The sequence below is a fragment of the Coffea eugenioides genome, chromosome 8, assembly GCF_003713205.1.
Source record: "Coffea eugenioides isolate CCC68of chromosome 8, Ceug_1.0, whole genome shotgun sequence".
NCBI lineage: Eukaryota > Viridiplantae > Streptophyta > Magnoliopsida > Gentianales > Rubiaceae > Coffea > Coffea eugenioides.
Window position 1 is genome coordinate 43,172,010 of NC_040042.1, and position 27,809 is coordinate 43,199,818.

Sequence of the window (27,809 nt, forward strand, 5' to 3'; positions counted from 1 at the left end):
TTTCTTTACTATGAACTTTTAATTAGTAATTTCAACTGCAAACTGCGTTAGTCACTTCTTATATTTAAGTCTCATAAATTGTCAATTTAGTTTAATTTCATACTTTTTTTTAGTAGTTTAACTTTATGTTGATGTTTAATTATAATATTTGAACAGTATTGATATGACAATTGTAGCTTATTTATAATGTTATAAAAAAAAATTTGGAAAAAGGGTTCTAATATGTCCTTTGGTTATAGATAGGTTAATTACTGCTTTAGTCATTTTCTTGCTTCCTTTTTTTTTGTGTTTGACATATATATAGATGTGTATTATTTCTTTGTGGTAGAATTACATTACGTTCACGAATTGTAATGTAATGTAATTATTTGATTTCAAACACTACATGATGCCATGCCCTAGTGTCTTAAAATGCTCGCTTTCTAGTAAGAGTGAATGCGAAGATGAACAACTATATGATTTTCAATATCAGCCCATCATGTTTAGGCAAAAGATGAAAATTTTAATCAAGTACCGATAGAATCATAGTGATAATAGAATCAACAAATGCTTTTGATCGATGTTAATGTCTTATAAGAATTTTGAGAGAAACTTGAATAAACTCGGATATTATTGAGAAAATGACATTTTTGCACCATACTAACTCAATATCTTAACATGGTTGCATGTGGAAACTGCAGAAGAAAGTATGCTCATATCCCTCACAAAAGTGAAGTATACCAATTTGTCCCAAGGTCACAAGGTGATGAATTTCAAAGGGGTGTAAAAAGGTTATGTTTGGGATTTTAACCTAAGTCACATCACTCGATCCACTTTTTCCAATCCCAAATTATCTTTCAAGTGATTTCAATCTCTTCGTCGGATGAAAAGGTTAGAGAAAAGAACTCCCAAATTTGGCGAAGACATTTAGGGTTCATTTATCCAAAAGTACAATTGACAAATCGATGGAGATGGCAGCTAATCGTCTTTGTGGCAATCTAGTGATGGTAAGGATGTATTGGACATTAAATAATTTGGCAAAAAGGTTCCATGGTTGGTAAGATTACTGGGCAATTTCAAAATATCTTATTTGCTAAAGAATGCATAACTGGTTGGTGTTGTTTAGATTGTGTGAATACCGTTTTCTGTGAGTTTCTAAGATCCAATTTAGTCGGTAAGAACATTAGTCAGGTGACTGTAAGGTCCCTGATGCGACACTCAAATCCTTTCCTTTCTCCCTTTTTTCTTGTAAGATTTGAAATCTCCCCTTCGAATTATAAAATATATATATATATATTGTATTTGAGCTAGATCAAGAATAGTTAATGTTTATGATATTTTTAATTTGACCTTTTCACTGTTTAAAGTTCATCACAGATCTCGTGATGATTCTAGAAAAAAGTGATCATAATTAGAGTTTGGAATCAAATCGGTGCGTTTTACTATTATAAGAGGGATATAAATGCATCATTTTAAGAATAATGGACGAAACAAATCAAATTGCAAAATATTAGAAATGTCTAATGCGAAAAAAAAAATTATCTTATATGAAAACGCAGTGTGATGGGTGTTTGCGTGTTCGAATCTTCCTAAGTTCACCTCAATTTTAAAGTGACAGTAGTGTAGAACACAAACTCACGTGGGCTGAAGTCCATTGGGCTGTGTGTTAGTAGATAAGCACAAAAAGACACTATGGATTGGGCCGACAATGGACATGATCAGGTGGCCACGTGCGCAGATACATCATCCTATCAAATTCCGCCATCGCATTTTATCTGACGTGTAATTCGCAGGTAACCTCCGTACACAGTTTAACAATGACGTCGATATTGAAACAGTTTAGTATTTCTTTTTTTTTTTAAAGACAAAAATGAAAAAGTCAAAAAATTGAAACGCATAGCAGAAACCAAAAAAATAAAAAAGTAGTTGGCGAGAGACTTAAACCTCTGCGGAAAGAAATCCAATTTATAACCTGAAATTGAAACTGTCGCCGGCGATCTGAAATTTCCAAGCTCTGATCTTTCGGTGATGGTGTCTTGAAATCTGTGCCCCTTGATCTCTGTCACCAGTCATCAACTGCTTAATCTGTCGGCATGGCCGCCCCATTCTTTTCAACGCCTTTTCAGCCTTTTGTTTATCAGGTACTCATTTGTTGAAATTAAAGTAAATTCAATGTAATTAAAGTTTAGGTTTTGATTTTAAACTTTGATTCTTAGCGCTTTTGTGTTTTTTCTTTTGGCTTATCTGATTTATTTTTCTCTTACTTTTTGTGTAGTTTTTTTAGTTTACTGATGCTTAAACTAGCTAAGAATTTGATTGGGCTTTGCAAAATTGTTAAAAGAGGAAATTTAATACTATAAGCTATGAGACTGAAGCAGATTGGAAGCAGAATGATGAGAATTTTGGAGAATGATCTGGATTGAGGTTTAGTGTGTGGCCTTGTGATTATGGTTTATTAGGAGGACCTGAATGGAAATTATGTTTCTTCTTACTGGAATGTGTTTTGATTGGTTAAAGTTCATTACTTTGTTGATCTTTGGTGTGGTGGTTTGTTTAATAAATTTGAAAATGAAGGTAATTTTGTTGTAGTTGGAGATGAAAAAAAATTAAGCAAATTCGTTAATGAAACAATGAAGTCAGTGATAGAAAGGAACTTTTTTTGTTCTTTTTTTTTTCTCCTAAAAAGTTGCAAGCTTTCTTCTCTCTCGCTCTCTCTCTCTTGATAACTATGGAAAGCCAGATATGCGGAAAAAGTGGTTCAATATAGCAGAAAACGAGTCATATGGACACCTCACTTGCAAAAAAAGATTGCTAATAAGTGCATTTGGTCGTATCAGCAAGTTTCCCAGGTGCTAATGGTGGTAAGGAAAATTCGTGTATAAAATTGATTGGACATGGAGGGGAAAAGTCAATGGTAATCCTAGAGACCTGGAATGTTTTTAATTACAACTAACCTCAAGGGAACTCAATGAACTTTTAACCTTTCTAAATTGAAGTTGGGTGTTGACCTCTTAGATTTTCCACAATCTTGAACTTGGACTTGTTTGAAGTGTTACAATCTTAATATTTCATGGAAGTGATACTAAAATTCTTTTGCAGAGTCCCCAAGATGCTTTAACACCTTTTCAGATTTTAGGTGGTGAAGCTCAGATAGTTCAGGTATTTAACTTGGTCTTTTGATTCTTTTCTTTTTGCATTTGGGTGTGGTATGGGGGGGTTTTTATTTTTTTATTTTTTTGGGGGGCGGGGTGATTCTACCATTTCATTGTTATAAGTTATTCTTCTTATTGACAATTCTTGTGCTTCGTCTGACTGATTTTTACGTATTTTTTCTTATAGATTATGTTGAAGCCCGGAGAGAAGATTGTGGCAAAGCCTGGTAAGTTGCTAATTCATCTTTATTTTATTGAGTTGCATGTTTATTACAATCATTTGATTTGAATCTTGCTCAATGTCAAAATTGGCACTAGTAAATTGTCTGTGTCCGTATCCATATCCTGGTGCTTGTGATTCGTATAGAAAATTTTGTTTGGCGTTAGTTTATCAGGCCGTTGGACATGAGTTGTGCAATCTCACGTCATGATACTAATCTCCCTAGCTTCCTGCTATTACAGTTCAATTTGATACTCTCGATGGGTACATTCAACTTTGTACATCCAATTTCAGATTTTTGGTACATCTCTGCAAGCGGATAGGATGAAAATATTAAGTAACTTGTGAAAATAAACTAATTTTTCCATCTACGGTCACTAGTTTTGGTAAAAAAACACAAAATTAAGCATCCGGGAGCTCTTTATTAGCAAGGGAAAAGGCTAGCCTACTATCGCCATTGTCCAATTCCATGAATCTAGGCTCCCACTAAATGGCCATGATCTACCTACTCTTAACTTTAATAGTGGATTTTAATGGGGTCTCTCTCTCTCTCTTTCTCTCATATTTTCTTTTTAGTCTACTGGTTTCTTACAGCCTGTGTGGGTTTAAATGACTTCTGCAAAGCAGCACTTTTTGGCTTTTAATGACAGAGGTGGGTTTTCTATCCAAATTGGAAACTTGACATACAAACAGAAGAAATGCTAGCACGTTTCAAGCCATTGGGCCTGCAACGGGACTTATTATAATTATTATCTATAGAGGATGATAGTACCACTGTACCAGTTATTTTTTAGTGACCAATCTTATTGATGCGATTCATCTCCACTTTCTGATAACAATGTTGTTTTCATACCTTGAAGTTAAGGTAATTTCCAAGTAAAGCCTGTCCATCTGATCAAGTTCATATAACCATGCTAGAGAGGGGATCCTGGTCAACAGTTCTTTTTTTGGTTCAGAGCTTACTGATGGAATTGTTATGAATATGTAATGCTGTTATTGAATGGATGTTAACTGTGATGTGATTCTTTCCTTTCAAGAACTGCAGTCTGAAAAATAAGGAACTGTGTAAATTTTCCAGGTTCGATGTGCTATATGTCTGGGTCTGTCCAAATGGACAATATTTACGTTCCTGAAAATGAAGCTGGTATATGGCAGTGGCTTTTTGGAAAGAGTGTCACCAACATAGTTCTACATAATCCCGGTTCAACTGATGGATTTGTGGGGATTGCTGCACCTTCTTTAGGAAGAATCCTCCCGGTTTGTATTGTTATCTGAAATATTCACTCAACTGTTTTCTCGTACAAGATAGTCTTGCTTATGGTTATATGTTCCACATAGAATGTTAGCAATTTTCTTATTCTGATTCTGATTTATTTTGCAGATTGATTTATCAATTTTTGGTGGCGAAATGTTATGCCAGGTATAAGTGAGGCTTTTTTTTTTCAAGAGATTCTAATCTCCTGTATGGTTTATTCATTTAAGTTTATTAATTGATACAACTTTCTTAATTTTATTTTGTAGCCAGATGCATATCTTTGTTCAATTAATGATGTAAAAGTCAATAATGCCATTGATCAAAGGCCTCGTAATATTATTACCAGTATAGAGGTGAGAGAATCCAGTTTTTTTTTTTTAGTGTTTCTAATTCTCTGGCTTCTCCTCCTTGTCTCATGATGATTGTGCATATACATGGAATTTTATAATCCTCCCACTGCATGTTATCTACAGGGGTTTCTGAGGCAGAAGATATCTGGCCAAGGGCTTGCTTTCGTAATTGGTGGTGGTTCTGGTATGTTGCCATCTCTTTGTCTATACTTTTCATATAATTTCTCCCTTAACTTTTTGAAATTTTAAATTTTTCTTGGAAGTTGGTCCTTTCTTTAATTGTTGTGAATGTATGTGCACATCTTTATTGCTGCCAAGATACGCTTCAAGGAGATCTAAGTTATTGAAATAAAAGTGAATTTTTATTGGTCTAACTCAAAACTGGATATTTCAGAGTATCCTAGGAAACTTGTTTAATGTATTAACTTCAATGTAAAACCCTGCAACTTCTAGTTCGAAACACCTTTTGCTTTTCAGGTCCCTGATTTTCCTACTTATTTATGCTTACACGGGGATCGCGCCCATTTTCACATGTTGTATCACCTAGACTAAGGGAGCCTATTCTTTCTTACCCTACTTTCTTTGACTTATATAGATTGTAAGGTTATGTGATACCTTTTTATTTTGGTTCTTTTCTAGTTGTACAGAAAAACCTTGAAGTGGGAGAAGTACTTTCTGTTGATGTGCCGAGCATTGTTGCATTATCATCAACAATCAATGTACAGGTCAAATATAATGGTCCGGTTAGGAGACTGGTATTTGGGGTAAGTTTATCAAGTGATTTCTCGTTTCCTTTATGAGCATTATCTTCTTTGTATTCCTCGATTGTAGTTACTTATTCATGTCTGTTAGTTTCTCTTACTTGGTCGTTCATTACATTGATGTCTTGGCTTGTTTGTTTGTTGCAATTTTAAACATCAACTCAAAAATTTCCTTCTAGCCTTTTAGCAGCCAATCAGTTTTGTCTCCACATATCCTTGTACCTAGGCTTCCATTCCTGCACAAAAGATCAGCTCTAGTCTATGTAATTCTTCTAATTTCTTTTTTTTTTCCTGAATTATTTCATTTTCCTAAATGGGTATGAAGAGTTCATGTTTAAGCTGGATAACCCTTCTGTACATTTTCCGTGAACCAATCGTAAAAATTGCATTGAAATATCAGTAAATGTTGGAATAACAGTAAGATTGTCTCAAAAGAATTAGACCTGAGGATGTGCCTTAATAAAAGTGAATAGAACTAAGCTGTGATAGAGAAACAACACATGCTTGTATAGGCTTTTCCTTTGTAAATAATTCATTTACCAAATTTTGCTTTTCTATTTGCCATATTCTTATGGTCAATGCCTATGTACCTATCTTTTTCTTGTCTTAATCATTTTTGACGACATGCAAAATGCAAGTATTACAATAAGAGAATTTTGCAGCTGTTTAGATGGCCTATTCCCTCATCTTTTTGGGCATATTAGTACTACCATCATCCTGCTCCACCTCTCTTTAACATTGAATGCACCTTTTTCTGCTTACCTTCTTTGAGATTAACCTGAATTTGGGCCGACTTTGGGAAGGGGGTGCATATTTGGCTGTGGTAACCCTGCAATGTGGTTTGTTTCCATGCTCTTGTACATTAGTAGGTTAGCTTACTATTTTTACCCAATTTCTATTGCTGTACACCATTTGTTTCTCTTGTTTAATGTCATGGATCGTAACCAGTTTCCCATTTTTTTTCTTCTCCACTTTTACCAGCAAAGGAAAGTGATTATTCTGAACTAGAATTTCTGTGATAGGCTATGACGGCTTTTGTTCAACGTAAATTCTCAAGTCACGAAAGTAGCATGATAAGAGGCACACATGTAGAATAAATGGCATTATGAAGTTGATTAGCAGCGAGTACAGTTCATGCATCCTGTATGTGGTATCTGATACTAGATAGATCATCCAATGCATCACTGACTGTGACAGAAGTCCTCAGTATTAATTTTCCCATGGCTTAACCTAGATAAGTATACCCTTCCAAGTTGTAGGCTTTTAGCAACTCCGAAGCTAACAGTAAAAGAGTGCTTTCTCTTCTTCTGAACCTCATCGTGCGATAAGCTTTTAAAGAGTTAAGCTTTACTGGTAGATCTTGGCTAACTTACTTCAACTGCTCTGTCAAAGTTTGATTTTTCTTGATGCTGGGACTTTCTCTGCCAACATACTCTTGATTGTCAATGATTGCTTGGTTTCTAGACGGCCTGACTTAAGAAGTTGTGCGCCCTTGCAGGGTGAAAATCTTGTAACTGCAGTTCTCACTGGCCCTGGTATCGTTTTCATTCAGAGTTTGCCTTTCCATCGACTTTCCCAGCGCATTGCTAGGTAGTCTTAAACTCTGCGCTTCTTTGGGATTCATTAGATGAATAAAATGTTGCATTTGCTGACATTTTCCCACCGTGGTTTATTCCCTTCCAAGCTTAACAAATGCATGGTCTACTTTGCAGGGCTGTTACGTCACCAAACATGAGAGACAATCCAAAGTTCTTCATTCAGATAGCGATCTTCTTCTTTCTAGCTTATGTTGTTGTTGTGTCATCATTAATCTTGACAGATATATAGTTGGTTTTTGTTTGTTTTAATTTTGACATTCCTGTAGGTGGTACTTGCCTTCCCTGCCTGTTCTTTCTATTTTTGGTTTGGCTAGATTTATTTACAATTACAGGAAGCATTAGGAAAAGGGTTACATTAGTTTCAGAGGATTGGTCTATTATGTTTCCAAAGTGTATAGACAGCCAAACTAACTTTATTTGTGAGCGTCTTATTCCAAAGTTTGTTCACCACTCTTTCTCTTGTGATGCAGTTCTTCTTTTCAAAAGCGCTAATAGTAAAGTTGAAGCTCTAGAAATATTGGGTTCAAATCTCTCTCTCTTTCCTTGTTTTTTTTAATCCCATTCTTTCTTGTTAGAGAAGGGAGAAAAAAGAATAACCTTAGAGGCATGGGTTTAACGACTAAGATTGAGTTCTCAAGATTTACAAGTCTTGGGTTTAGATCTCTCTTCCCCCAAGTAGAGAAGGATTGAAAATCTTTCGAGGATGAATTCTCATAATTTTATGGTTAATTTTGCTAAAACAATGATTATGTCAGATGAGTTATGGATTAAAATCATATCTAATAAGTGTAATTGATAGTAGAACCATGTCAATTCGGCTTGGTTTGGGCCCGATCCAATAAACGTATACGTTTAAAAAAAACACATCCGTAAAACATAATATGAAAAATTGTTTGAGAAAATTTTTTGCTGCATAATAAATATGTTTTTTAAAATACATCTACAATATTGTTGTAAAAAAAATTTCAAATAATATTCAATCTAACTAGATTCATAACACTACTCAAACTACTAAAAAAGAGAGCACATCTAATTTTATATACATCGATAATGTACACATTATTGTCGTTGGATTCATGGCATAAATACAAAAGTTGAATTTTATATTTAAATTTTATATAATTGTCATCCATCCAACGCTGAGTATTTCAAATTCAAATTTTGTATAGTTGTCATTTATTCAATGCTAACAGTGTATACATTGTCAATATATGAAAGATTAATCTAAAATGAAATGCTAGCATAATTTGATACGAGTTGGCTTCACCTACTCAAATTCAAAATTCGATTCAATTGTGATTTAGTTTTTTTTTTTTTGATAAAACATAAGTCAGTATTATTAATAATCTAGTTGGGAATCGTCCAGCACGATTTGTTTGATAAAGTAATATGCACTAATGACAGAAGATACATTAAACATGTCACAGATATATTTGATTTGAAAAATCATAAGATTTAACAGAGTTACAAATTATAAAAGATTATACTGTGAATCACAAATCATCAAATTTGATCAATTGAACGAATCATGCCATGGATATCTGTGCATGTCTATTCCCTCAGATCTATTATCCAACTGATTCAAGATCAAAACTGATATTGAAATTTGACGAGAAGACCGAAGAAATTTTAGATCTAATATAAAAATTTGAGAAAATAAATAACAAAAAAATAAAAACTAAACAAAACTCTCACCAGGATAGTGTGTGAGAGACGAAAACTCTCACTAAGACACCCTATAAGAGACTTTATTAAATAAAAGTAAGAACAAAGAGAAAAGGAGACCTTGATTTAAAGCCAAGATCTCCCTCCTACGGAGGAAGAGGAGTAGATAGAGGGGAGCATGAGCAGAGTTAAAACCCCACAGTAAGTGATCAAATTTTAGTACAATAAAATATATTTTTTAAAAAATAAAAACTACTAACATTATATATAGGTTATAATTATACCCTACGAGTATTGTGGGGTCAAATTTTAGTGCAGTAAAATTTATTTTTAAAAAAATAAAAACTATAACATTGTATACAGGTTATAATTATACCCTACGAATACTCTTTTTATAAAAAAATGTTACAAAATCAATTCATTATCAATTTTGATAAATGCATCTTTTTCAATAAAAGTAACTGAACCTCTTGAATTTTTTAAAATAATCTGCAAATCACCAACAACTTGATCTTCTACAGGTTTCTTTTATAAAATTTATCTTTACCCTATTATAAATAAAAATCATAATAACTTAATTTCGTATTATAAATAAAAAATTTACCATCCACTTGAATAATTCTTGTTTTTGAAGTCTTTGAAGTTTGAAAAAAATGATTTGAAGAATTGATTTTCTCACTCCACTCGAGAAAGTTCACTCCTTGTGTTTGGAAATTTTAGACGAATTTATTCTTGAACTAATTTCCATAGATAATTTGAAATAAATTCAAAATTATTGTGATGGTAAGAATTATGAATTTTCAATTTTTGGGGGGTCAATGTATATAGGAAAGAGAATTTGATAAAATTATTAAAATATAATGGGGTCAAATAAAATATAATTTTAAAATTTTTCAAATTTCCTTAGCTTAACCCCACTTGCTTGTATGTGGCTCCGCCATTGGAGGGGAGAGACAATAGAGGTAATCCTAATACCTTGTGAGTTACCAAATTTAGAGAACGAAATCAATTGTGATTTAGTTTATTTCAATGTAAAGGTGTAATCAAAATAATCAAGACAAGCTCTAGTAATTTAATTCATTCATACATCTAATAAAAAAAAATTATTTAGTTTAAGTTCATCTCAATTGGGTTCAAGGCCTCTAATAATAAAAAAAATTATTCATACATCATTGTCAAGATTTATAACTCTAACAGAAGCAAATCTTATTTGGACATATTCACTTCATCTACCAATATATGTATTTCTATTACGTAAATTTGGCTTGAGCCTAACCAATACATGTGTACGCATATACATAAAACATCATATGAAATTTTGTTTGTTAAATATATTTTTTAAATACATCTATAATATTATTCTTAAAAAATTTTCAATCTAACTAGATTCATAAAACTACTATAAAAGAAATGCTACATAGTTGAATACAAGCTCACTTCACCTACTCAAATTTGAAAATCAATTCAATTATGATTCAGTTTAAGTTCCATCTCAATGTAAAGGTATAACCAAGTGTAATTAAGATGAGATTTAGCAGTTCAATTTATTCATATACAAATGTAAAAATTTAGAACTTGGGTAAAATTCAGAAAACCCTCTGTGCTATTATCGAAAATCGGGGAGTCCCATATCATTTAAAAATATTCGAAAAAGCCCTCATTAGTCAAACTAATACGAAATGGTGATTTATGACCTGCTATGTTACAGATAATAAGTCATACCTCATTTATTTAATGGGTTTTATACATGGACAAAATATTAATTTTTTAATCGTATATATAATATTTGCAAGTATCTTAACAAGTCAATTTTTTAGATCAATTTGAATTATGAGAGAGTTTTATAAAATATTTCTAAATCACATAAGGCTTCTTTGATTTTTGGCGAAATCACAGAGGATATTTTGAATTTTACCCTTAAAATTTTGGATTTAATTGTAAGAAAAATTCTAAAAACCCTCTCCTAAGCCACAACCAAATCTTACTTGAACATTCATCCAAAAAAATTCTTTTATTATTTAATCTGATATGAGCTTTTATTAAAAAGAGTTCAATGTAAGTATTTGGTAACCTGATTTATCTTTTTTCCTTTAGGGTAACCTGATTTATCTTCAATTCAAAATGAGCTCGAGGCAACCCCCGTTTAACCTCATTTATTTGGCAATCAAACTATTATAATCCGACAACATAGGCAAAACAAAAATTGGAAAACGCAAAAATCCTAAACTAGGCCAGAGCCGGACGCGTCCATAACCGCTTGATGGCAACGCAACGCTGTCGTAAAGCACAAGTAAAAATCTTTCTCACTGCCCCTCACTATATAAGGGGGCTTCGACGACCTTCTCGACAGTATCATTGGATAAATAAAATTAAAGAAGCTTTCACTCGTCTGCTTCTTTTTCTGTCTCAATTTTCCTAGCCCTAGTCCTTAAATTCCCCTCTCCCTTTTTAATCAATCCAATTCTAGGGCACAGATTGTTCCAATATACGAACTTTTCATCGAAGTTCGCTGATCGATTCATGAATTTTACCATGAATTGCTTTTTGTAAATATTTATCGTATTACAGAGAAGAAAGAAACAGAAACTTTCTCGAGTTTTATACGAGTTTTCTCGCTCGCCCGCTTAATTTCTTAGAAGAACGAAGAGGCGCTAGGATCGGAGGTTTCCGAAGAACTAAATTGAATTTGTTCTGTTTTGGCTGTTCAGTTCGAGGTGCGGCTGTTGATTTTCGAGATCTCAAGTATTCATCGGCGTTCGCTGCGGTTCCGGTTGTGTCAAGGAAGGGGCAAGTTCGTGTCTTTGCTGATCTAACAAGAGTTTGATACTCTTTTTTGCATCGGAGGCTGGGTTTACGGATTGAAATTGAAGATATTGATTACCGTAGCTTGACTGAGAGAAAGTCCTGAAGTTATTGAGTTGTTCGAGAGAAGAAATTGGTTTGATCTTACTTGGATTATTGAGGAAAAGAAAAGAAGAAAAATCATAGATATTTCTTCAATTTTTGTACTGTTGTTATCTTGTTTTTCGTTTTTGAGTTCAATATCAGGCCATACATATATTTTTGTCGTTTGAAGGCCGTTATTTGTGTTTGTTATTGATTTCTCTCAGAGGGGGGAAAAAGGAACTTTAAAGAAAAACAAAGAAAGCAAATATGGCTGTATATTACAAGTTTAAAAGTGCTAAAGATTTTGATTCAATTCCAATTGATGGGCACTTTATAACAGTCGGGAATTTGAAAGAAAAAATATTTGAATACAAGCAGTTGGGCAGGGGTACTGATTTTGACCTCGTGGTCACCAACGCCCAGACTAACGAAGGTTGGTTTGACTTCCTATTGGTCAGCCTTTTTTTATCTGATTACAACAATGTGCAAGCTGTAGATGATCAGTATAAAAGTTTCTTCCTTCAAGCAAATATGTTCATATTCTTTACAATTGTTTAAACAATTTCTACATTGACGCAAGCATGTTTATATTTTTTGCAATTTTCTGGTCATACTGTTCTAGATTTTAGTTTTCAGTCAAAAGGAAATACCTTTGTGAGTATTTTATGGAGTTATTAGCAATTTCAGGCTTGCGGAAAGAAAGAAGTCATCCAAGGAGACCATTTGTAATTCATCTTCTGCAATTCATAGTTGGGATGCATAATTGCATCCTAGATAAGGTGTCACGTGAGAGCTTTGGTCTGTCCACTTCCTGTTGCACGATTGGCACTGCATATGAAGTGGAGAATTGGTTTTTCTTATGTGATTCTATTACTATAAGGTCAAAAGTCTTTATAGAGTTGTTTCCTTGAAATTGGACCACTGATGGGTATTGTGAGGTAGTTGATGAATGGTCTGTTTGATGACAAACTTTTCAAACGGAATTCTAGTTTGAATGATAACTCTGGATGTGGTTCTTTCATTTATCACCCACTAGTTTTGCTTGCGTCCAAGTTGTCATTTCTTCTTTGGTTCAAAATTTCTGAAGGAAATCTGACAAGTCTTTGTGAGAATATTTTCTCTTTCTCTTTCTCTGTATCTGATTGAATTTTAGTGAGCGAGTAGAATTCTCAGTCCGAAGATTTAGGGCTTAGGGTTAAGATATAAAACCTGCAGACATGCTTTTAGTTTGGGGTTTTCTTGTGAGCATCAAGTCTTGTCACGTGTTTGAGTAGGAGCAGGAAAATTGATGCTGATATTGGTTTTGGTGAATCAATTGGTTCCCAACATGAAATGTGCCTTTTTTGAGGTTTAAATTTAGTTAGAGCTATGTTTGGTCCATATGTTGATTATTTTCAGGGTTTATATAGAACTTTGTTCTGTTTTCAATTTCAGAGTACCTTGATGAAACAATGTTGATTCCAAAAAATACTGCTGTCTTAATTCGTCGGGTTCCTGGACGACCTCGAATGCCTATTGTTACAGCACCTGTTCCTGAATCTGAAGAGTATAATCTTGATCCTTAAAACTTCTCAATTTGATTAGGTTGAGCTTGATTTAGCAAAAAATTTTGTCCTTGTTTTCAGCTTAGTGCATTTTCTTAAGTCTTATTTTGGTGATGTGAAGATCAGTTTGTAGTGATTTGAGAGTGGGTGAGTAAAATCAATTACACTATAAAAAGGAGATTCTATGAGGGAGAGGATGATAGATTTGGACTAGCATAGACGTGACTTTGAGAGGCTTCTTAATGTTGGTTGAGTTTTACTATGTGCTCTCTGATGCAGGGTAAAGGTGGAAAGTGAGTCTGGGGAAGTTCAAACAGTAAAGAGCAGCTTTTTAGGGGTAGAGTCATCTGGAATGAAATATGTAAGCTTCTATAAGCAATATGTCCTGAAAGACTATTATAGATTAATTTTGTCTTTTAAGTGTTGATAAGCACACAGACGCAATAATGAGTTTTTGACCTTTGCAGCCTGATGAGTCAGAATGGGACGAATTTGGTAATGATTTGTATGCAATTCCTGAAACTTTGCCAGCTCAACCAAGCAATCTTGTTCAGGAAGCTGCTCCCCCTAGTATAGTTGACGAGGACAGTAAGATTAAGGCTTTAATCGAGACACCGGCCTTAGATTGGCAGCGGTGAGAGATCTTCTGCTACTGCTTGCTGATTTGAACATTCAAAACTGTTATTTATTTTTGTTTTTGTCTTTTCCTTCACCAAAAAGAAAAAGGTTTTGTTTGTCTGATAGGCTTATCATTGTACATTTAATTTCAGCCAATCTGCTGATGGTTTTGGTCCTGGTAGAGGTTTTGGACGTGGTATGGGTGGAAGAATGATGGGAGGACGTGGTTTTGGTGAGCGCTTATACTTGTCTTTGTTTAAATCAACTTACCTGAGATACGTAATACACTATTAAATTTTTTTTTCCTCCACTTTGTTTTGTTTCCTTTCCTTTTTCCAGTTTTTTGTTGCATAGGACAATAGTCCTCAAGCAAAACTAGATTTAGACTTGCGTGTGTAAGGAAGGTTTGAGGTGCTGTAGTGGAAGGAGATAAATGATTTTTTATTTTGTTTTAGTTGTTTAGCTTTGCTGTTAATGAATTGTGGTCAAAACTGAACACCACTTCTTCTTTTTTTGAGGTCGAGGAGGATTGGAGCGAAAAACACCACCTCAGGGTTATGTATGTCACAGGTGCAAGGTTCCTGGTGCGTTTTCCTATTCTTGACATTTGAATTTGATTTCTTTGGTTAAAATTAGGTTTAAGAGTTCTTAGATAGAATATTATTTTTTCTGAAAGGAGAAAAAATAAAATCTCCCTTCTACTAGTCCTTTTACTAATTTTTCCAATCACTGATTTATAGGACACTTTATTCAACATTGTCCAACAAACGGTGACCCTAATTATGACATTAAGCGGGTTAAACCTCCAACTGGTATCCCAAAATCTATGTTAATGGCCACACCAGATGGCTCGTATGCATTGCCAAGTGGGGCTGTTGCAGTTTTGAAACCAAATGAGTAAGCTGTTTCTCTCCATTTGAAACTATTGGTCATTATTTTTGGGCAAGATCATTTGTTTACTGTCCATATATGTTGCAGGGCTGCTTTTGAAAAGGAAATTGAAGGGCTTCCATCCACGCGCTCAGTTGGTGATCTTCCGCCTGAACTTCATTGCCCGTTGTGTAAAGAAGTTATGAAAGATGCTGTGCTTACAAGCAAATGTTGTTTCAAGAGTTTTTGTGACAAATGTATGGCTCACAGATGGTGATTGAACATTCTTTTCTTTGTGTTTCTATGTTGCTTTGCCTGGATTGTTGTTGTATCTGTGCAACAACTGTTATTCTATCATTTAGTTTGTTCTGTTGGTGCTCATTATGTACCAACTTTTTTTTTTTACATGTTATGAACAAGACCCCACAAGGACAAATCATAATTGAACCAAGACAAGTAGGACCAATAATATTTAACCTTGAATATGTAGTTTGCAGTCTGGCATAAAATTATAAGTTTGGTGCTTTAAACGCATATGGATTTTTTTTTTGGTTTTCTTTTTTGAAACTAAAGTTCAGGAAGTTTTAAGAGAACTGAAATCTGTAAGATCACCCCAAAAAAAAAAAATCATGTGGACAACATGGTAGCACGTTGAAATTTTCTACTGAATTTATTATCGGAATATGAAATCATATTGCCTTATTGGAATATCTAGGTGGTTTCATTTGAATAAATTTTGAGTATTCAACTTAAAACTCACTGGTTCTCTAATAAAAATGAATAGTGATATACTACATGTATGCCAAATGGCAAGCATTTCTATGGATGACTAGCTGGCTCTCCCTTCCCTCTCCTTCTGAAACAAAGAAAAAAAAAAAACGGCTCTTGTTGTTTGGATTTTTCCGTCCTGTAATTAATTTCATAGTCCTCATTTGCATAGCTTGTAGTTTTGGGGTTCTTTCTCTCTGATAACTAAGTGTTACTTACAGGCATAAGAGAATATATTATTTCAAAGTCAATGTGCGTGTGTGGGGCGACAAATATACTAGCAGATGATCTTTTACCAAACAAGACATTGAGGGATACCATTAACCGAATACTGGAGTCCAATAACAGCAGTGGAGATAATGGTGGCAGCACTTTCCAGGTTCCAGGTTTGTGTTGTTAAGAAGTTTGTTGTCAGTACTTTGGGAATAATAATCAGTTCACTATAAATACTTCTATTCTACAGATATGGAATCTCGCAATCCACAGCCCAAGGCTCCATCTCCTATGCAGTCTGCGGCTTCAAAGGGAGAGCAGGTCATGCCACCTCCAGCTCAAAAAGAAGAGACTTCTAAGGTGCATGAAGTTGTAGAAGAGGTTAAGGCTGTTGTTGCTCCACAGCAAACTATGGAGAAAGTGAGATTATCAAAAGTTGCAGATGCTTGTGAAGCTACACATGAGTCAGTAAGTGTGAAGGAACCAGCATCTCAAGGGAGTGCACCTCTGCCTGATGAAGAAGTGCAGCAGAAACCAGTTTCCAGTGAGGCAGGTAATTACCCAGATATCTTTCATACCTGTGATATGTTTTTTTGCATTCCTTTCACATTTGTGGTAATATCCTGCCACGATTTCCCACCCAGAGGCAGTGTAGGGTTCGTCTGCAGGATAGTTTAATGTTCTCTTTTTAGTGAAATCTTGTACTTTGTCTGGAGTCGAACAGAATATATATGATCAGGGAAAATTTCCCTTTGGTATAGAATCATGATGGCATCTTGGAGTAAGGGCTTATATTTGTTTATGATTTTTAACTGATAAATTTCTGTCCTTTCAGCAAAAAAGAAGAAAAAGAAGAAAGCTCGCTTGCCTTTAAATGGTATGCTTTTGTAAGACCTTGTCATTCTGCTGTCCTTGTACACATTAAAACACATTTTAGTTGAGCTTTTTGAACTGTGCCACTGAATCTTCTGTTTAATGGTTAATCTTTTAAGGAGTTGCAGCTGCAGAGATGCAGTGGAGAGCCCAAGACCTTGCAGCTGAGAACTACATGATGCCTATGGGCCCTGCTGCCTATAATCCTTATTGGGCAGGAATGCAACCTGGAATGGATGCATTCATGGCCCCGTATCCTGGTGCTGCTCCTTATATGGGTTTTGGTCTTGGTCCACTGGATGTTCCATTTGGGGGTGTCTTACCACAGGACCCATTTGGGGGACAAGGTTGCATGTTGCCTTTTGGCCCTCCTCAGAGGTATTGATTCTTGTTTTATGAACTAAAGGGAGTTCTTGTTTCTCTTGCTTCTGGGGGATTGTTGTTCCTATTATATCTTTTTTGTATCAAGATGGCTTGTGCTTTTTTGCAACCTATCACAAAGTTACTGATTCTTGTGTTATCAGCTGACTGTTTTTACTCTCTCTTCATATGTGTTTGGTTTTTTGGGGTTGGAGAGAGAGGGGGGGGGGGGGAGTGGTTTGGAGCACTGTTCCTTCTATATACTTTTCTTGAATCTGGTGACGCACTGTGATTTGCAGCCTGTGCAACTTGAGGCCTCTGGTTAGAGGGGTATATATAATGCTGTGTATCTTGGTCTCTTGCAGCAGATTACAATTGGTGTTTTATTTTCATATGAATGTCCTCTTTTTCAGGGATCTTGCAGACTTTGGGATGGGATTCAATGCTGGACCCCCTTTGATGAGCCGGGAGGAATTTGAAGCTAGGAAAGCCAATTTGAAAAGGAAACGTGAAATTGAGAGACGTGGTGAGAGGTAAATGCGAGGATTTTGAACATTTCATAATTTTTAATTGTGTTTTTATGCTCTTGTATCTTGTATCCTGGTTTCTGGATGATCTTCATCTGGTTATGTTTGATTTACTCTTACACAATTATTTGCTTATTGGGTCTGCAGCCGAGAATTACCACCTAAAGATCGGGAGTTTGGCAGGGAAGTGAGCAGCAGTGGTGACATTTCTTCAGGGAAATCTAAATCTGTATGTACTTTTGTCGTTGAAATTTCCTCTTCCCTCTTTTGGTTTTGTGAACTATTGGGCAAAAATGGACTTGGCAACAGAGTAATCATTGTGGAAAGAGGCCCCTCCCCTCCCTCTCTTTGAACCATAACCTGGGTGGGATTTCATCAAACGTTTTATTGGAAAAGGCAGAACCGAAGGGCAACCGTGATGGTCTGCACTGCTTCCCTCTTGTGCTCAATTTGATTGCCAAGGCTGAGGATGAGAAATTTCTGGGTTTCTTACAGGTCTTTAACGCATCACCCAGCCTTGGTCTTATTTCAGTGGGAAAATGCAGTGTAGTTATGCATCACAAATTTTACCAATTTGTCTGCACGGCTGCCGCCGCCCCTATTCAACCCCCGCTTCTTGTCCACCTTTCGTGCGAGTGAAATTATCACTACGCATTGTTTTCTGGTGTTCCATCGCTAGCGGATGATTGTCCAAGTTCCTCCCAACATCCATATCCGTGCTTAATCCTGGCAATTTGAAGTTTCTTAATGTCGTATTTTAGGTGGCGTATATTATTATTATTATTAACTCTATGTCTTTTGGGGATGCGCTATGATCACCACTCTAAACCAATAACAGAAATATGCATTGTTTGACTCGCAGGTCCCTCAGTGTGGTCTGGAAACCATCAAACCAATAACGAAAATAAAATTGGGAAAAAGAATAGTGAAAATGAAATGTATTTGACTTTTTAAAGGAAAATTGCAACGAAAAACAGGCTTTAACGCGGGATTTAGAATGCGAGGAATGTATGTAGTTTGATTTAGAATTAGCTATTGCTATAGCTTACCTGTTTTTATTTCTGTTCGTAGAAAGCTGTTCCACCGCCATCAAGCTCGGATAATCACCGTCCTCGCCATCGCTCAGATAGGCCATCCCCTGATCGCCGCTCTCGTGATCCTGAACTTCCACGCCCGTCTTCTAAGAAGAATTTGGATCACGATTATGACGACCATCACCGGCATCGTGACCATCGCAGTGAGCATTACCAGGACAGCCACCAACACCACCGTGATCACAGTGATGACCGCCATCACCTGGACAGTCGCCACCCTCGTGATCACCCTGATGACCGCCATCGCCGTGACCAGCCTCAGCGTAGTAGCAGTAGTCACCACCGTTCAGAGTCTGCTGCTAGACCAACTCCAGAACCACTTGCAGCGCCTAAAACCGTTTCCACTGCTGACAAGAAACAGAAGATCAGCGTATTCTCTCGCATCAGTTTCCCTGCTGAAGATCAAGCAGCCCCAAAAAAGCGAAAGCTGACGTCTTCAACTGAAGCACCAGCTAGTGGCTCGGGGAGTCACAGGGGCCCTTCTTCGAATGGCTACTATGAAGATCACAAAGCAGGATCAACCACAAGAAAAAGTTCTGCTCCTGCTGCTGTAGATCATGAGAGTAGTGACGACGATAGACATTTCAAGAGAAGGCCATCAAGGTACGAGTCATCGCCTCCGGTGGCTGCAACTAGAGAGTGGGAGGAGGAGCCAAGGCATTCGAAGAGGGAAAGAGAGAAGGAACGTGGGAGCTATAGCAAGCACAGGTAGGTTGTAGCCCTGAGGATTGGAGGGATGCTGCTGAACGGAAGAGCCCATAGAACAAAAAAAGGGCTGTGGATCCATCTATGCGGTAGTTGACGTGGTGAAGAGCAAATGTGAGTCTGTAATTGGGCGAATTGCTCTTCGTTTTCTGCAGGCGTGGCCGGCTGCATGCTGGGGATTGGTGAAGGGCAGTGATGAACGGGATGGATGCCTGCTTCATTTTCTTTTTGATTTTGTTCATTTTTCCGTGTCCATCTCTTTGGTGGGCAAATTGGGAAAACAGTAGAATTTTGTGCTTAGGTTTCTTGGAGCTTTCAAATTGAAGCCCACGCATGTTCTCGTTATGTACAACCAAATGCAATGATACCAACTTTTTATTTGAATAAATAATAAACCTTCCTCCATAACTCGTTTATCGTGTCTCTTCCTACTACATTAGTTTCTATTTCGCCTTTGAATTTCTTTTGTTTATGCTGCCGTGAATTTATCTGTTAACAATTTTTCTTCAAGACAGCAATATAAATGGGCTTTTGTTTTGGTTTGGGTACACAACTCCAAGCTTTAAAAGTAGTTAATTTGAGAGGAAGGAACTTCCAATGTAGCCTGTAACCTTTTTTTTTTTTTCCTCAACGGCAACACTTTATTTATATACCAAAACAGATTACAAACTTTTGGAGCAACTGCCCCTATAATTTGCTTGAAGCAATTTAAGCAGCCAAGCTGAGAAGTCAGTCATCCATTCAGCAGTTCTTTTCAAGCTTAAAGTTAATTTTGTAAAATAATGACTAACAAAGTTGTTAATCCTACTCGTGAAGGAAAAACAACATTCATAAAAGTTGGATTTCAAGCTAACTATATTCGACAATACAGTTGCAATAGTTGAATCTCCTTCCCCACCATTTATTTTATCAATGAGTTGCTTACAATCTGATTCGAGCACCACTCTTCTCCAGCCCTGTTGTTTTGCCATAAGCATAGCAGCTCTTAAAGTTAGAGCTTCCTCCTGTTTTGCATTTGAACAGCTTGTATTTGGCACTGCCCGAGCTCCCAGAATGTTTCCTTGACAGTCCCTTGCAATCATCCTCCATCCAGCTCTGTCTGTCTTTTGTTGCACAGTTGCATCAGAATTTATCTTAACTCATCCCTCTTCTGGTTCGTTCCATCCACACAATTCCTCCTTTCCTTTGTTCCTATAGCTATTTGTTCCCCCTTCCAATTCCTGAGCCTCCTGGAACTCCCTCCACTCCAAAGTTGCCTTTTTTACTGTTGTCATTGAATCTTTCCTTTTGGCCTCAAACTGCCTCCCATTTCTTGACTTCCAGATTTGCCAAAGTAAATTCACAGTTAGCTCTATTCTCTCCTGACCACTCTCCTTAGCCTTGGCTTCATTCAGCTCCTCTCACCAGTGCCCAAACCTATTCATGTAACACTCTAAGGCTCCGTTTGATAACACTGAATCTGAATTCTGAATACTGAAATAATTAATTTGCTGAATTTTAAGCACTGAAAAGAGATATATGAATGTCTTAATCTTAATACTGAATCTATTTATACTGTTTGATAAATATTCATAATTTAATGCTTAATAAGCTAGATTGTACAATGTTGCCCTTCTATCTTTTAATCCAAAAAGGAAATAAAACCTATGATTTAATTAATTTAAAATTGTTAGGTATGAAAATGACAATGATTGTGAAGAGCAATGCATACAATGACAATGTTTCTTTGTGTGGAAAAAGGGTATGGTTTCATCGTTTTGAGAATGGAAAAACGAGCTTTTAATACTCTAAAAGCACGTTCAATTACATTTTTCAATCTTGCATGTACTTGGTTAAAGCGTTCTTCTTTTGATCTTGGACGAGAAGCATTTCGAAAATCAGACAACCAAAATCTAATATTTCGATATAGTGTCATAAAGCCACGTGTGTGTGGATAAGCTGCATTACATAAATAATATTTATTTGTACAAAAAAAATATATATCAAAATATAAATGTTTGTGGATGAAAATTACTGCAAAAAAATACTATTGTTAAAAAAAAATTTTGAATAGAGAATATCAGGTTGTTTTGTTTAATTAGATAAGGATTTTGAATAAGAAATGTTAGATTGTTTAATTAGATAAGAATTTTGAATGTAATTAACAAACAGGGATATATTTGGTAGATAAGATAAAATAGTTGAAGTAAATCTCTTGATTCTTATCAAATTAAGCATTCAGCTACGATTCTTGTGCTGAAAAAAAATACATACAAATTCAGCACCACTTAATAAATTCAGCAGGTGAATTTTTATTTATCAAACACCCACAACATCTGAATGTCTGAATGAATTCAGTTTCAGCACTTTTTTATGTTATCAAACAGGCACTAAGCCTTCCCAACTTATAGGTGCTGTCTTCCAGAAATCTTTAGCATTATCACAGAAGAAAAGCAGGTGTCAATAGTTTCCGGATACTCGCCACAACATTTGCAAACAGGACCCCCTTTTAAGCATCTTTCTTTAATAACTGCATTTACTGGCAAAACGCCCTGTAAGCATTTCCAGATGAAATACTTCAACTTATGTTTCACATTCAATCCCCAAAGGAAGTTCTAACCTTGAGATGAGTACTTTCCTCTGCAGCTTGATTCAGCACCTACCCTCCCATGATCCCTTTTCCCTTTAAGACCTTTAGCCAATCTGTAACCTGATTTTACAGTGTACTCTCTAGTGCTAGACTTACTCCAGTATACTTTGTCCTTCCTCTCATATACACTCAATGGTACTCTCAGAATTTCCCTCCCTTCATGTTCCTCAAACACTTGTGCAATCAACTCCTTGTTCAATTTCCCTTCTTGAATGAGATCACTAACTCTGAGTACACTCACCTCATCCTTTCTTTGAGTTTTAATTTTCCCATCTTCAGAATCAGGAAGCTACCTATCCTCCCATATACTGATAGATTTTCCATCCCCCACCCTCTTCCTTAGTCCCGTTTCTAAGATCTCCCTTGCCCTCAGTAGACTTTTGCAACACCATGAATCTGTGCCATTACTTTCCATCTTCCATACAGAGACCCCCTTGAAGAACCTAGTTTTTATTACCTTACTCATTAACAGATTAGGCCTGGTTAAAATTCTCCAAAGCTGTTTTGCCAACAAAGCCAGATTGAACTCATAAAGATCCCTAAAGCCAAGACCTCCTTCTCCTTTCATCTCTGATAATTTTCCCCAGCTCAACCAATGTATCTTCTGTTCATTTCCTTTTTGCCCCCACCAAAACTTAGCCATTTCTGAGCAAATTTTCTTACACAAATCCTTTGGCAACAAACAACAAGACATTACATACATGGGCAGGGCCATTATAACAGATTTAAGCAGAACCTCCTTCCCTGCCTGACTCAATAATTTCTCTTTCCATCCTTGCAATCTCTCTGTTGTTTTATTCCTGATAAACTCAAAAGTCTGCATTTTGGATCTTCCAATGGGTAAAGGTAATCCCAAATACTTGCTTTGCTGAGCAAGTTTCATTCCCTACAGCTCCCTCATAATCTCTTCCTTCAGTCTACATGCTACATTTCTGCTAAAGAATAGAGAGGATTTCTCTACATTAATCAATTGTCCAGAAACTTGTTTGTACGCCTCTAGAATCCTCTTTAACTGACTAGCCTCATCGGCATTTGCTTTATAGAAGATCAAGAAATCATCTGTAAAAAACAAATGAGAGAGGTTAGGTGCCCCCTGTGCAATCTTCAAGCCAGTCAACCTATCCTGTACCTTTGCTTGTTTCAGTAGGGAGGAAAACCCCTCAGCACAAATAAAAAAAAAGTAAGGAGATAAGAGATCTCCCTGTCTCAGCCCTCGTGTTGGCTTAATGTATCCTTTTTTCTCTTCATTAAAATTAATAGAATAGGTAACACTAGAGACACACTCCTACACCCACTGGATCCACTGAGGACAAAACCCCATTTTCATCATTATTTTTGCCAGAAATCTCCATTCTACTCTATCATAAGCTTTTGACATATCTAATTTAATAGCCATATAACCATCCCTGCCAAACCTCTTATTTTTTAAGAAATCAATGCATTTATGAGCTATCAAAACATTGTCAAAAATCTGCCTTCCTGGAACAAAAGCAAACTGGGATTGACTAATACATGCATTCAGAACGTATTTGAATCTGTTTGTGAGCACTTTAGATATGATTTTGTAAAGGACATTACACAAGCTTATAGGTCTAAAATCTGAAATGGTGCAAGCAGTGTTAGTTTTGGGAATTAGGTTGATTAAAGTCTCATTAATAGATTTGAGACGGTGACCAGAATGAAAGAAATTGTTAACTGCACAGACAATGTCAGACTTAATGATTGGCCAGAATTTTGGAAAAAAAATTGGAGACATACTATCTGGTCCTGGGGACTTGTGTGGATGCATCGAGAAGACTGTTTTGCTGATCTCTTGCTCTGTAACTTTCCTGGTTCGCTCCCTATTCATCTCCTCAGTGATGGTCTGTGGAACTCCTTCTAGTATCTCAGCAAAGTCCTCAAGCTCCTATGTAGTGAAGATCTGCTGGAAATAGTCAGTTATTTCCTGACATGTTTTCTCCTCATTCTTATACCAATCACCAGACCTACACTTCAATATACTTATCCTGTTCCACTTCCTCTTACGTGTCACTCTCGTATGAAAATATTTGGTATTTTTATCCCCTTCTTTTAACCATCTAACTCTAGCCCTCTGACTTGAATATATCTCCTCTTTTTTATAAGCCTCAGCCAGCTTTCTCTTTAGGCTAGCTGACTTGATCCTATAACCATTACCTTTTAGTTTCTTAACCTTCTTTATTTCCTACTTCACCTCTTCTATCAGTTTTTTTGAATTACATAATTACTGCTTACTCCAACTAAGTAAATCCATCCTAATTTGTTTGATTTTTCTTTGTACCTTAAACATCCTAGATCCCCCTCTACTGCCCTTCCCGTGCCTTTTCAATAACATCCCCTATATCCCTTTGCTACAATCATCTCCTATCAAACATAAACCTCTTCATCCACCTCCTCTTTACAGGTTTAGTATCCAACACTAATATACAGTGATCAGAAGCCTCAGTTTCAATATGAGTACACTTTGCCTTCTCAAACTTCCTTATCCAGCCTTCGTTGCCCAAAATTCTGTCAATCCTTTCTTTTACCCCTCTCTCACTATTCCAGTTATTACACCAAGTCCAGGGAACTCCTTCAAAACCTATGTCCAATAGTTTATTGCTGTGTATAAAGGAGTTAAAATCCTGGAAACTCACATCAGCTCTGTGCCTCCCTCCCCACTTTTCATTATTTGATGTTATATCATTCAAATCTCCCATAATAGCCCATGATTCACCCCAAATACAACTCCTCCTAGCTATGACCTTCTACTACTCTTTCCTAATCCTGGCATTTGCACTAGCATAAACACAGACACACCAACACTCTATATCTGCTTCCTTATCAACAATAAGCAATTCGATGGTAAAACTTGTGAACAACACTTTTTTAACCTGGAATTCCCTCTTCCAGAATACTGCCAAACCCCCAATCAATCCCACAGGATCAACAACAAAAAAGTTATCAAATTTTATCCATTGCTTCACATTATTCAAATAGTTTTTTTTCTTTTTTGTTTCTGATAAAAACACCAAGGATGGAGAGTGGAGCTTTATAAACTCCTTCAGTTGGGAAACTGTCAAGGGACTCCCTACACCTCGACAGTTCCACACCATAGCTCTCATTGGGCATATAGAGCCCTATTTAAGGTGGACTCCATCCCCTCACAAAAGTTTGTCCCTTTACAACTCTCCACTCCAGTTTTGCACTTTTTCTTATTTTCCTTCCCTACCTATTCCTCCCTTCCTTCCCAATCCATCAGCTCCATTTTCCTTTTCCCTTTGCCATAATCACCAACATCCCCATTGACCTCCACTAGTGATTTTCTTCTACTTACCTCCAATACCATCCTTTTCCAACTCTTATTAACCTTGTGATTCCCTTTTCCCCTCCCATTTTTTTCTCCAGTTTTTTTTTTATCTACCACTGCCTCTTGTACCACCGTACCCTCCCCCTTTACCCTATTTCCACTCTTCTCACCATCAATCCGCATTAAGTCTACCACCTCATCTACTGATTTCTTCCCAGGCCTGCCCTCTATCTGCTCCTTCTGCCCTCCTCCCCCCCAAGCCTTCTCCATATCTGTTTTGTCCCCTCTTCCTTTCTTACCTACTCTCTCAGCCCCCTGCTCCCTCTCTATGCCTACTCCCCCATTCCTTCAGTTCTTTTCTCCTCCCTTCTACTCCAAATCTCCTCCCCAGTCTCCTCTCGCTCCCCATTATGTCTCACCTCCTCCCCCTTATGGAAGGCATCCGTGTAAGTTAGCAGTAGTTTGTTGCCAGAACCACTGCCATCACTCATTTCCTGACCTTGAGGCTCCTCACTCTTAGCCCTCTTGAACTCCCTCCCATTCTTATAGTTCTTATTAGGATTTCGAGGATAACTAGCTCTCATCCAGTTCCCATACTGAGCCTCTCTATCCTTATTAAAACCTTTACTATTGCAGCTTCTCTCATTATGCCCAATCAAACCACAACAGAAATAGAAATCTGAATATTTCTCATATTTAAACTCTATCCATCTCATCATACCACAACTCTTAACCATAACCCCTCTCGGTAAAGGAACAGTTAGATCTATTTCCGTGAGAACTTTTATGTGTTTACCTTCTTTCCCTCACCCCTGTGGAATGATCACATTCTCCACTCTAGTGAATATGCTTCCTATTTTCTTACCAACCTTCTTTGTGACCCAATGTAACGGGACATTCCACATCTGGACCCAAATAACAATTTTACTCAAAGCCTCTTCATCCTCCTCCAGTCCTGCTCTCTACTTCAGCAGGACTAAAAGTTGACCATCATATATCCACGGCCTCTTGTTCAATATCCATTCCATGTCCTTCTCCTTTTCGAAAATAAATTGAAACAAGTTGCGACCGATCTCTACTACTCTCAAATGTAGCCTGTAACTCTATGCGGGATTTTTTTGATTAGATTCTGACCCGCGACCATATCGAACAATTTCTAAACAAGTTGGTGTGTTGTGCATTTTATCTTCATCTGAAAGAAACAATAATGTATTATCATGAATGATTACATATGATTTTTAGTGTATTACTCAACAAAAGCTAAAATTAAATAGTATAAAAAATTAAATAATGAAAACTTGTTAAAACTTGACGAGGTCATAATCAGGTCAAGGTAACTCATTCAAGCAAAATTAAGGTACCTAAACACGGATCAAGCTCAGGTATATCAGAGGTTTGTCAAAGTTAATTGGTTAGTATCAATTAGTTCTCAAACTAGCAGTAAAGTATAAAACTTGCAAGGGTGAATTTAAATTAGGACCTCCAAAGTGGATAAAGTGTCAACATAGCCCCTTGAAAGAGAATAAGTGCTACCTAAGCCCTCTAAATTAGAAAATTTGTCTCACATGAGCCCTCAAATTCAAACATATATGCGTGGTCAATAGTATTTGACCGAACTATAATGGTAATGGAAAATCATACCAATTCTTTAGGGACTTTGAAGTAATTAATGTCAGACCTAAATAAACTAACAAGGATAAAACCATTGTTCTTCTAATAAGATTTCGAAGATTTAGAATAGCAGCTAAAACTATTTAGATTAAAAGAATGAATTTCATTCATTTTAGCACATTCAAGAAAGAAATTAATTGCTTCAAAATTTCTAGAATAAATAGTAGGATTTTGCATTAACACTAAAATTAGTTCAAGGTTATCAACCAAACATTAGTTGATGTAATGGCTTATTTGGAGCCAAGTTTTCAATTTGGAGGACTTAATTAGGCCTAATTCACTTTTGAAGGGCTGAATTGAATCTTTGGCCTATTCTGTAGGGCCTAATCAAAATTTACCCAACTTAAAATTGCATACAAATAGTCAAATACTGTTAAGCACCACAAAATCAAAAAGAAGATGAGCAGGCTGCCCCCACGAAAAAATCGCTCAGCTGAACACTGTTCACAAGGAATCAAGGATGGTAACACATTTGTCTATTAATTTCAAACTTTTCTAAGTATACTTTTAAATTTGACAAAAAAAAAGTAAGATGACAAAGGCAGTTTTGAAATGAAAATATCTTTATCCAAAAATGAGTTTTTTAATAGTTTATTTTGACATGAATCGTTAATGCTATAAAGAGTCAAAAATAAAGAAAGCAAGTAATTATTTTTTACAGTTTAGGGGTGATAAATAAAATTCTCAAAAACCTCAAATGGAGGTTCCTGAAATTAACCCAAAACCTTTTGTTCATCTTACAAAAACTTGAAACCAAGAACTAA

General features: G+C 36.2%; 2 protein-coding genes across 2 annotated transcripts; both read left to right on the forward strand.

The window, feature by feature from the left end:
* The first annotated feature begins 1,885 nt into the window (after positions 1-1,885).
* LOC113779654 lies at positions 1,886-7,768 on the forward strand. Its single transcript, XM_027325324.1, has 10 exons — positions 1,886-2,120; positions 3,079-3,138; positions 3,319-3,358; positions 4,430-4,608; positions 4,733-4,771; positions 4,873-4,959; positions 5,080-5,140; positions 5,596-5,720; positions 7,216-7,307; positions 7,430-7,768. Exons 1-10 carry the CDS (start codon positions 2,073-2,075, stop codon positions 7,542-7,544), a joined length of 846 nt encoding a protein of 281 aa, XP_027181125.1. The 5' UTR covers positions 1,886-2,072; the 3' UTR covers positions 7,545-7,768.
* Positions 7,769-11,349: 3,581 nt separating this feature from the next.
* On the forward strand, positions 11,350-19,854 carry LOC113779541 (E3 ubiquitin ligase PARAQUAT TOLERANCE 3-like). The gene is made up of 15 exons (XM_027325136.1): positions 11,350-12,299; positions 13,301-13,412; positions 13,690-13,771; positions 13,878-14,044; positions 14,181-14,260; positions 14,547-14,612; positions 14,769-14,925; positions 15,007-15,155; positions 15,888-16,052; positions 16,130-16,432; positions 16,715-16,756; positions 16,872-17,130; positions 17,526-17,645; positions 17,787-17,868; positions 18,711-19,854. Exons 1-15 carry the CDS (start codon positions 12,134-12,136, stop codon positions 19,443-19,445), a joined length of 2,685 nt encoding a protein of 894 aa, XP_027180937.1. The 5' UTR covers positions 11,350-12,133; the 3' UTR covers positions 19,446-19,854.
* Positions 19,855-27,809: the final 7,955 nt, after the last annotated feature.

Bases quoted from the DNA above. Each gene is read 5' to 3' on its own strand.
- LOC113779654 (XM_027325324.1), top strand. From the start codon at position 2,073: ATGGCCGCCCCATTCTTTTCAACGCCTTTTCAGCCTTTTGTTTATCAG. The intron at 2,121-3,078 runs GTACTCATTTGT...ATTCTTTTGCAG, and splicing joins TTCAGCCTTTTGTTTATCAG to AGTCCCCAAGATGCTTTAAC. The intron at 7,308-7,429 runs GTAGTCTTAAAC...TCTACTTTGCAG, and splicing joins CTTTCCCAGCGCATTGCTAG to GGCTGTTACGTCACCAAACA.
- LOC113779541 (XM_027325136.1), top strand. From the start codon at position 12,134: ATGGCTGTATATTACAAGTTTAAAAGTGCTAAAGATTTTGATTCAATT. The intron at 16,053-16,129 runs GTTTGTGTTGTT...TCTATTCTACAG, and splicing joins CAGCACTTTCCAGGTTCCAG to ATATGGAATCTCGCAATCCA. The intron at 17,131-17,525 runs GTATTGATTCTT...CCTCTTTTTCAG, and splicing joins CCTTTTGGCCCTCCTCAGAG to GGATCTTGCAGACTTTGGGA.